Source organism: Petaurus breviceps, unplaced genomic scaffold (assembly GCF_028583685.1).
Source record: "Petaurus breviceps papuanus isolate PSGF00001 unplaced genomic scaffold, PetGlider_PUasm1.0 173, whole genome shotgun sequence".
NCBI lineage: Eukaryota > Metazoa > Chordata > Mammalia > Diprotodontia > Petauridae > Petaurus > Petaurus breviceps.
This window is the reverse complement of record NW_027185759.1, coordinates 11,663,024-11,673,490: the sequence shown is the minus strand read 5'-3', so window position 1 is coordinate 11,673,490 and position 10,467 is coordinate 11,663,024. Positions and strand designations below refer to the sequence as shown.

Genomic DNA, 10,467 nt, shown 5'->3' with positions numbered 1-10,467 from the left:
TGTGGTAGCTGCAAACCCTGAGGACGCTTGGGGTGCTTGCTGCTACACCACCATAGGCTTATTTAACTCATAACTCCTTTGCTCACTCTCATTTTACTCATTTGCTCACACTCATAAGAAGCCTGCTGTCTCCAGGAAGGTCTCTGGTTTTCATGAAGGGGTGTGAAGACCTCCTTCAGCTGGAGAGAGGTCTGCTAATAAAAGGCATTTGGGCCTCAGCCCATGTGAACATGCTGAAATTTGCAAACAGGGTTGAGAGAAGATCACAATGAATGAACCAAAGATCAGAGAATCATTATTTAGCTTTATTTCACTCCTGCAGAGTGGTGAGTTGCTGTTCCTTTCAATGAGGTCTATGTCACTTGCATTCCCCTCTGGCTGCTGAATTAGGGTGCTTGGGGAGCACAAACCTTTCCACTGAGTCCCACATTGTCCATCCTCGATTAGTATATCTGCTATGGACATTTTTTTGAGTGTTAGTTCCAATATATGAAAGGCCTTAAATGTCCCTGTATTTACAATGAAATGTGATTAAGCTGATTGGTTTATTCCAGAGTAGGCATAGAATGAGTCATTTCCCAGGTGACTGAGTAGGATTTTTCCCCTACTCTAATGAATCAAAGTAATGATAATGACCCAAAGTTGAAATAATGTAGAGATAGAATAGAATAGGGTCTGAGTTACTTAATGTATCTAATCATGTGAAGTTAAAGCTTCACCAAACAATCATGTTAGTCCCATTTTTCTACCCCTTCTCCATGCGGAAGCAGAGCAAGAAAATGGGGAAGTTTGAACAATCAGGCAGAGGCTAGCTACAATGCATTGCAAAGGCCACAGAATAGAAATGAATTGTTGCATTGGCCAAAGCTAAGGATGTTTTGTGAGGTGGAGCCAAAGAAGAGATCCAAAGGCTTCCCTCTGGACCTTCTGCTCTTTGGCCCCACCTTTCTGGCACATTCTCCTCTGGGCTTTTTGCAATTATAAAAAGATTTCTTTGATAATTATACTTCTATCAATCCATCATTAAGCATTAATTAAGCTCCAGTTAATTATGTGCCAGGCACATTCATAGTTCTGTTCTTTGACACACATGCACAGGTGAAAGTTAGTTTGCATAGATAATTAAAGGCAATAATTAGTTATTCTCTCAAGTAACAATTATCCTTCCTCCCTGACATCTATTGTTAGAAACTCCAGTTGAAAATGGCCTCAGAAGAACTCCACTTTCTCCATCTTCCACCTTGTTGAGGGAACTTGCTTGCCTGAAGATGGATTTGCTCTTTGGAAAAAAAAAATTTCAATAGTTGGTTGAGACTCCCAGCATCCACACTGAGTCTCGACCCTTGTTCTTGGCTATTCTGAGGTTTTGTGGTTTGTGGTCCATTATTTGGGGCAGTAGATGGTGAAGGGCCAGGAGGAGAATCACTTCTTCCCATATTCAAGAGCATCAGAGAGGTCAAAGTCCAGATTTGGGCTCTCTTCCCTGACTGGGTCTATCACATCAATCGGTTTCCATGGGCGTCCAGGACATTTGGAGGCAGGTGGTTCTGGAAAATCAGGCACCAAAGTAGACAAGGGGCTCTTTGGCTGGACAGGGATGTCTGGGATCCAGTCATCCTCTGTGTCCTCTACCTGCCCTTCCTTCTCCTCCTTCTCCTCAGTTGTAGGCTCAGATGGACGATTGGTTGGGTTAAGATCAAGGAGATCTAAATCTTGTAAATCAAAAGGATTAGCAGTGACCCCTTGCAGGACTGAGCTAAGGGGGGGTGGTGGGCCTTGTGTCTCCTCTTGTATCTTGGAAGAAGGAGAATTTTCTTCAGTTGGGCTTTCCCGATACTCATCTGTCCAACTCCCATGCTTTTTCTTGTCTTTTTTTTCATGTTTCTTGTGGCCTTCACCATGCTTGGATTTGTGCCCATGGCCATGTCCTTGACTGCGATCATGCGCATGTTTATGCCCAAGGCCAGGGCGAGCTTTCTTCCCATGGCCAGAGTCATGTTCCTTCCTGGGCCCATGACCAAAGCTATGAGTAAGCTCTAGTTCTTTTCCTGGAGCTTGTTCTTCCTCTTGTTCTGGCATATCAGAATTCTGGGTTCCTCTTGGAGCTATTGCTGCTGCTGCTCGAAAAGGGGAAAAACCTGGAGGCCTTTTCATAATCATCTAAAGAGAAGCATGGACAAATGAATTTCACCAATGAGCACAATATCCCTGCATAGGCAGAGGGTACAGGCTTGACCAGGTTCATTCCTCTCACAAGGAAGCCAGGGTTTGCTGAATTTTAGATACTTAAGTAAGGGTATGGGGAAAAGGGAAGCTAAGTACTTGTCTTTCTCCTCTGTATTGGCTAACAGATTGATTTATGAAAAGAATGGATTGTGTACAGTGTAGAACATATTGATAACAACTTTTTTCATGATGGCAAAGAAATAGAAGCTGAGGGAGTGCCCATCGACTGGGAAATGTGCGAACAAATATGGAATGTGAATAGACTATAATTCTGTGGGGAGGAGTCAAAGGAGATGATTTTAGAGACCTGTATGGAGTGATGCACGGGGAAGTGAGCAGAACCAGGAAAGGAATTTGTACAAAACTAACAGTGTTGGGAAGACAAACAACTCTGAAAACCTCTAGAACTGATGAATGCAATGATGAGCCATCAAGAAAGCTCCCTGCCTTCTGACAGAGAGGTTGGTGATGGTCTTAAGATGCAGAATGAGACAGTGTTGGACAGGAGAGGACACAATTCCCAATGTGGAAATTTGTTCCACTTAATTATGTGGGTTTGTTACAAAGCAATCCTATGAGGTAGGTTTTTACTCCCTCTCTGGGACTCTCTTTCATTATGTGTAAAGTGACTTAGTAAGGCTACATCTCCACTCTACCTGAGGCACTCACGAGGGAAGACATATGTGAGACCTTGCCTTTATCCCGAACAATCCCACCTCCCTGATCTTGTATTCTGAAATCCCCGACTCTGATCACATCCTCCTGCCCTGATGTCCTCTCAGCATCCCCCTCATCCTAAATGTTCTCTGTCCCCACCACAACCCACCACCCCATTTTCCACGTCTACTGCTCCTATCCAGGCCTCACTTTTGTCCCATCAGAGTCTTGACCTTATAGTTAATGAATCCAACAAGACACTGTACTCCTTACCCCTTCAATCATTCATGCCCTGTCAATGCTCAACTCTGGACAACTCTTACTGTCCGCCTTCTGTTCTCCTACTCTTAGGGTGCCTGATTAATGTTATCTAACCTCAACGGGGACCTCACTGCTGCACAGTAATTTTTATTAATCTCTAACTGACCATCTCACACCCTACATTGGCTCTTCCAAAACTCCTCTCTTCTTAGATTCTCTTCATGGTCAGTCTCACTATCCTCTTTCTTGTGAAATGACATTGTTTCCTAATTCACTGAGAAAAACAAAGGCGTATATCACGAGTTAGCTCATCTCCTTTTCTCTCTCCCTCAAAACCTAGGATCATTTTTTTCTTCAGTTGATCCAGGATGCAGTGGTCTTTCCCCCTGCAAGTTCTAAACCTTCTTCTTATTACCTTTTCCCCATCCCCTTCAGGAGTTTGCCCCATCAATTGTTCCTTCCCTTTTATCTTTGATCTCTCTCTAACCACCAGATCCCTCAAAGTTTGCCAGTGACCTCTTAATTGCTAAATATCTCATCATCCTTGTTCTCTTTCAGGACACTTGCCATTTTATTTTTTATTGGTTTTCTTCATCTGTCTCTTGTTCCTTAAGTAAAGGTGCACCCCAGCCTCTTCTTCTGAATTAACTTTCTGTTGGTGACCTCATGGACACCCATGTGTGTCTTGATCTAACTGGCCCTGATCTCTCTCTCCCCCTCCCTCCCTCCCTTCCTCTCCCTCTCCCTCTCCTCTCTCTCTCTCTCTCTCTCTCTCTCTCTCTCTCTCTCTCTCTCTCTCTCTCTCTCTCTCTCTCTCTCTCTCTCTCTCTCTCTCTCTGTCCCTCTCTCCTACCAGGCTGACCTCTTTCACTGCTCACTCAGTATCTATACCTGCATCTGCTGGTGGCAACTGAAACCAAGTTTGACCAAAATACAATGAACCTGAACCTTTTCTTATTTCTGTTGATGGCATCAGTAGCCCCCAATAAGCCAAGTTCAAAACTTGGAAATCATTCTTATCTCCTGATAATCTCTGGTGCTTTCTCCTACCCCTCAGCTCCACACATGAATCAGTTTTCAAGTCCTCAGATATCCATCCACTTAACTCCACTCCTAGAGTGGCTCTCCTCATTCAGGTCCCCATCACTGCTCACCTATACTATTGTCATAATTTTCTAATTGGTCTCATAGGATCATAGAGTTAAAGCAGACAAGGAACCTAGAGGACACTGAGTCCATCTCTTTCATTATAGATAAGGAAGCTGAAGCACAGAGAGCTGAACTCAGGCTCCCACAACCATTGAGTGTCTGAGGCAAGGTCTGAACTAAGGTTTTCCTGATGCAAAGCCCAGCACTGTAGCTACTCAGCCACCCAGCCACCTCCCCACCTCCAGTCTCTTTCCTCCATCCTCCATATATTTGGCATCTGCCACATGCTCAAATAATCTTCCTGAGGTACAGGTCTGATTTTCTGTATGTGTACAATCAGCACCTAGAACAGCACCTGAAAACCAGTAAATGCATAATAGAGGCTTCCTGGATTAATTTATGTCACCCTATAGCTCAAAGCCCTTCAGAGTTTACAACTGCCTCAAGGATTAATAAAACCTCTCCACCTAGTACTGAATTATACCAAAAGGTATCAACAGATTTGATTCACTGAATAGACAGACAGAGAGAGAGATGATAAACAGACATAAGATAGACAGACAGACAGACAGAGATATATCTATATCTATCTCTCTCTCTCTCTCTCTCTATATATATATATATATATAAGTACTGATTTATATCAAAAGGTATCAACAGATTTGATTCGAGAGAGAGAGAGAGAGAGAGAGAGAGAGAGAGAAAAGAAATAATATTAGACTGGGATACAGGACAAGTTCAATAACAAAAACATAATTTCTTCAGAAACACATATTTGTACAACTCAGTTCACAGATACATGGCAGACCATAAATTATTGGGGAGTCTGGAAAGAAAGTGGCTTGCCTAGCAGGGGGATATGTCTGCTTCTCTGCGTCTGCATGTTTGGGGATGTGGAGGAGTACAGGGCAACTGAGTTGATCTCTTTTTGAATCATTCCTTGGAAGCATCCAAGCTAAGCTTTTGCTTCCCTTGGATCAGAAAGGCCACTCTCCTTCATTTCATGGCACATCCCTGTCTATACCAGCACATGTTCCTTCAGGATTTGTGAATTAGAAAGAGAAAGGCAGGACTCTGTACCTGTGTTGGTGCCTTGCAGTGAACTGTAGGATTAAATGTACCCGTATCCTCCACAGAAACATTTGCTATGCATTGCAAAACATCCTGTCCAGAAAAAAACACAAGTGAAATGAGACATCTGTGGGCTAGCCCCGAGTCACTTCAGCAACCTCCACTCCAGGCCAGCATATCCCATAACCCTTTGGACACACTACGGTATGTGATCTTAGCCTCTTATCTCTAACTTACTGCATGCAAATAGGATCCTAGGAGGCAGAAGGAGCTGCAGAGACCATCAGGCTGATGCCCTCATTTATAGATGAGGGTACTAGGGATCATGGAGATAAAGCAACTAGCCCAAGACCATAGAGAGTTAGCAGCAGAGCTAGGACGAGATCTAGGATCTCTCTATACTTTCTTGATGCCCCTAGCTCTTGTGCTCCTCTGCACCCCACCCCTTCACAAATTATCTGCTATTTACTTGGCTCTGTCCATGCATCTCCTCTGGAGAGTAGCAGTTCCTTGAGGTCAGGGGTGCCTTTTTTGTTCTTGGCCTCTGAATCCTCAGCACCAAGTATCCGGCGCATAGTAGATGCCCTGATATTGGTTGGATTGGATTGGATTAAATTTCCATCACATTACTAATTTTTGCTATATCGCTAGACAAGAAAAAGGTTTGAATTAATTTTCTTATAATGGTCTAGACTACAGTCAAAACTAGGGTGTTCAGAAACTTTTATGTGTCCTGGACCCTTTTGTCAGTCTGGTGAAGTCTACCAGCTCCTTGGAATTATGTCTTTAAATGCATAAAATAAAATGCAGATTATGTTGAAATAGTATTATTAAAATATTTTTAAAACAAATTTATGGACCCTAGAATAATAACCTCTGGTCCTGAGTGAGGACCCTCGGATCATAGATAATTGATCCCCTAATGACTTACCCCAAGTTTCTTAAGTGCACAGTTTTCAGAATACTTGTCTTTCTCTTTAGAACATTCCGTTTCTCTGATGAGAAATTCAATGGTATATTTGGGTCCAGATCCCACCTACAAAGTCAACAGGAAGCAGTGCATGTTTCTGCTTTCATCACAAGGATCTTACTTCTAGAATTTCTAAGGCAGCATCCTGAATAGGAAATTATCTACTAACAGAAAGGGACTTGGGCAAGGGGTCGGGGGGCGGGGAATATGTGTGTGTGTGTCTGTGCATATATGTATAGGTATAAGTATATATAGATGCACATATATAGTTAAGAAATATTATACACATATGTGTGTATGCATGCATGTATGTGTATATGTGTTTTTGTATATATGTATGTATAATATGTGTGTGTGTGTGTGTGTGTGTGTGTGTATATATGTATGTATGACAGTTCATCAGTCCAGTGAATAGACCATTGGATGTGTATTTGAACTGAGTTCAAATCCAGTCTCAAATACTTCCTAGACCCTGGGCAAGTCAATTCACCTATTTCTGCCTCTTTTTTCCCATCTGTAAAATGGGGGTAATGAGAGCATCTGCTTCCCAGGGCTGCTGTGAGGATCCAATGAGATAATATTTTAATGCACTTTGCAAACATTGAACACTATGTCAATAGCCACCTATTATTAATCATTATCAACATATGACATGCAGACCTCATGTTTGGATGAGATTCTAACTCGGCCCTATGGCCACAAGGACAAGAAAAAGAGGCCTGGGGTGAAAGCGCCATGTCTGAAACACATCTTTGGGTGAGTTGTGGAAAGGAACATCTGCCTTCCTCTGGTCAATGACTTCATATTTGTATGAGGAAGGTAATGTCAGTACTAAAGGAAGAATGATTTGCATGCCCATCTTCATCACCTCTGCGGTACAGGATCCTGGGCTCCTCTCGAAGCCCTTCCCAGCTGCCCTGGACCCTATGAGGCCTTTTCTGATCCCCCTCCAGTTGTTAGCACTCATACTGCCCATCTGCTGGAAGCCCAGGACTTATTTTGTATTCCCTGTTCTGTGGGATCCCCTCACCCCTAGTAGAATGTAGAAGGTCCTTGAGGGCAGGGCCTCAGACCTGCCATCTTTGTTTGTTTCTTAGACCCTGGAACCAAGTATAATCCATTTAATGAGGTAGGCACTTAATGAATGTTTGTGGAATTGGCTTAAAGCATGTTTCCTGAGAGTGGAGCATGGGAGGTGGTATCATCCTGGCTTAGGAATGCTAACACCTACTCCCTTCAACCCAGAGTGGACAGGGATAACCACAGACAGGAGTCCTGACTTTTGGGTTCAGTGACTGGGACTCAGTCCTTGGAAGCTAGAAATTAGATTTAGAACAGGAAGGGAGGTCACCTGGTCCAACTTCCTCATGTTGTAGATGAGGGAAACAAGAAGGGGCAAGGGAAAGAAGTGACTTTTACTGACCCCCCCCCCCCCCATGAAGGTAAGAGAAGCCCTGAATGCCCATGGAAAAACCAGAGCCATGACAGAAAAAGGTATCTTTTTGAATCCAATAGAATCAAATGAAAACTTTAGCACCTAAATCCATGATGAAACCCAGAAGTAAGAGCTAACTCCAACCCACAAGCCTGCTGATGCCAAAAGAGCCCTTCACACACCAGGGATTCTGCTTTCAGAATGGTGCTTGTCTTGAAATAGAAGTCATTCTTATTCTCGGAGTTAAATTTTTCCAGGGAATGTCTCAAAGGTTCATTCAGCTCTGGGCTGTAGACAGGCACCCTTTGCGTTGCAGAAGATTCTGAGTCATTCCCTGGAAGGCAAGAGTTCAGTTTAAAATCTGAGACTTCTTCTGAGTAGTACAAGCATTGTACGAACAGGGGGCATTGGTCCCTTGCTGAAACCCAATGGGGCAGACTGAAACTTCCTGAGCAGTGGACTTGTCAAGCAGGTAAAGTTTGTCTGGGAGGTGGCCTCCTACCAGCCGGAGCATGAACTTTCCTTCCACCTGCCCCTCACTGTATTTAAACCCTACTCCCTCCACATCTTCTTTATCCCCAGAACCATGCTCAGCACATAGTAGGAGCTTTATAGATGCCCTCCTGGGCAGGGGTGTTGTGGAGGGATGCCCTTGCCAGGGCCCTGGATAGGCTGGACTAGATATCTCTGAGCTCCCTCCCAACTCTGAGACACTGTGAGTTGGAGATTGTAAATAAATGCTAGTTAATTTGATCTGTCTACATCTTATATTGAATTGATTTATTGTCATTCCCAGGATCATCTGAATTTTAAAGGAGGATCTGGTAGAAAGACCCAACAATTCAGCTAAAAAAAAAATCTCTAATGGTAAAATTGCAAGTGCTGTGGTGACTAGGAACTTTAAACCATAAAACTAAAGATGGGAGACAGAAAGATTACAGGCTATCCAGCCCAACTCTCCTTTTGCAGATGGAAAAACTGAAGATACTTGTCCAAGGTCACAGAGGTAGTGAATGACAAAGGTGGGATTTGACCCCAGATTCTCTGCCTACAAATTCAGTGCTTTTCCCTGTGCTCTGCTGAGGGGAAAGCGTTGCTGCCCAGCCAAAGGATTTTGGCTGGCCTGGGGCTTGCTCTGGGCTGTGGGCCCTTCTGGGTGATAATGTCTCCTTTGGGGGAATGTGGGAATCACAGACTATGCTAGAGTCAGAGGTCAGCTCTTGGTTAGTCCCCTGGGGCTTTGTTCTTTCTCCATTTCAGAAGTCACACATGTTTTTGTCTTGAAGGTGCCTTGTTCATCTCATGGCCTCCTCCCCTTATAAAAGACCTAAGGGGCAAAGCCTGTATTGTTGACTTTCCAGGGGGCTGTCACTTACCTGTATTACAAGTCTGTGAGAGTATACTGATTTTCATTTGGGGGTCTACATGGGTGAAATCATTGCAGATGCTTATCTCCTGGAAGAAAAGAATGAAAGAGAAAGCTTGACAAAGAGAACAGCATTTCTCTGCTGGGTCCAGGGATCATACCCAGGCAAACTTGTCACTAAAATAAGCTGTCCTTGGGTCTCTGTGGTATCGACAGAAAGCTGGGGGTTCCACCCCAGGATGAAAAAAGATGAAGCCAAGTAACAGAGAACCACCCAATCTGGAAGACTAGTCAAATATTCATGGACTCAGACCTGGAAGTGACCTCAGAGGTCATCTAGTTCAACCCCCTTGTTTTACTGAGGAAGAAACTGAGTCCCCAGTGTAATCATGGATTACAATCTAAATCATAGATTTAGATCCAAAAGAGACCCTTGAGATCATCTAGGCCAACTTTTTTATGTTACAAGTAAGAAAACAAATGCCCAAAGTAGTTAGTTGGGTGACTTGACTGAGTTCACTCAGGAAATAAGTCAAAGAAATCAGGATTTGAGCCCAGATCCCTCTACTCCTAGATCCTTCTTTCTGTTCACCGTACTTCTAATGAGCCATAAATCCTGGATCACTTTTATAGGTCCTGGGACTAGAAGAAATCTTGAGAGATCCTATTGCATCTGAATGATTCAGGATGGGTTCTAGCTTATACTCTAATCTCAGCGATTCTTTTTTTTTTTTAAGCAATCAGGGTTAAGTAACTTGCTCAAGGTTACACGGCCAGTTATTTCTGGGTGTGGTGCTGAGTATCTGAGCCCGGATTCGATCCAGGTCATCCCGACACTGGAGCCGGTGCTCTTACTCGCTGAGCCACCTGGCCACCCCTAAGCAATTGGGGTTAAGTAACTTGCTCAAGGTTACACGGCCAGGTGTTTCTGGGTGGGTGCTAAGCGTCTGAGCCCGGGATTTGATCTCCAGGTCTTCTCAACACTGGAGCCAGTGCTCTTACTCGCTGTGCTACCTGGCCGCCCCTAATCTCAGCGATTCTTAAAAGACTCCAGCAGGAAAGACAGAGACAGAAAGAGAGAGACAGAGACAGAGAGAAGATAGAGAGACAGAGAGAAGAGACAGAGAGAGACAGAGAGGCAGAGAAAGACAGAGACAGAGAGGGAAGGAGAGAGAGGGGGAGGGGAGAAGACAGAGAGACAGAGACAGAGTGAAGAGGAGAGGAGAGGAGAGGAGAGGAGAGGAGAGGAGAGGAGAGGAGAGGAGGGGAGGGGAGGGGAGGGGAAAGAAGAGAAGAGAAGAGAAGAGAAGAGAAGAGAAGAGAAGAGAAGAG

General features: G+C 44.0%; 1 protein-coding gene across 1 annotated transcript in view; it reads right to left on the bottom strand.

Moving 5' to 3' along the window:
* Nucleotides 1-284: 284 nt before the first annotated feature.
* Nucleotides 285-10,467, bottom strand: part of KNG1 (kininogen 1) — a 32,243-nt gene continuing 22,060 nt past the window's right edge. The window contains exons 6-10 of the mRNA XM_069083647.1: nt 9,146-9,224; nt 7,952-8,103; nt 6,296-6,400; nt 5,374-5,457; nt 285-2,160 (exon numbers count right to left, since the gene is read on the bottom strand). Of these exons, the coding sequence (XP_068939748.1) occupies nt 1,423-2,160; nt 5,374-5,457; nt 6,296-6,400; nt 7,952-8,103; nt 9,146-9,224 (1,158 nt within the window). The 3' untranslated portion in view covers nt 285-1,422. The remainder of the gene's footprint in view (nt 2,161-5,373; nt 5,458-6,295; nt 6,401-7,951; nt 8,104-9,145; nt 9,225-10,467) is intronic.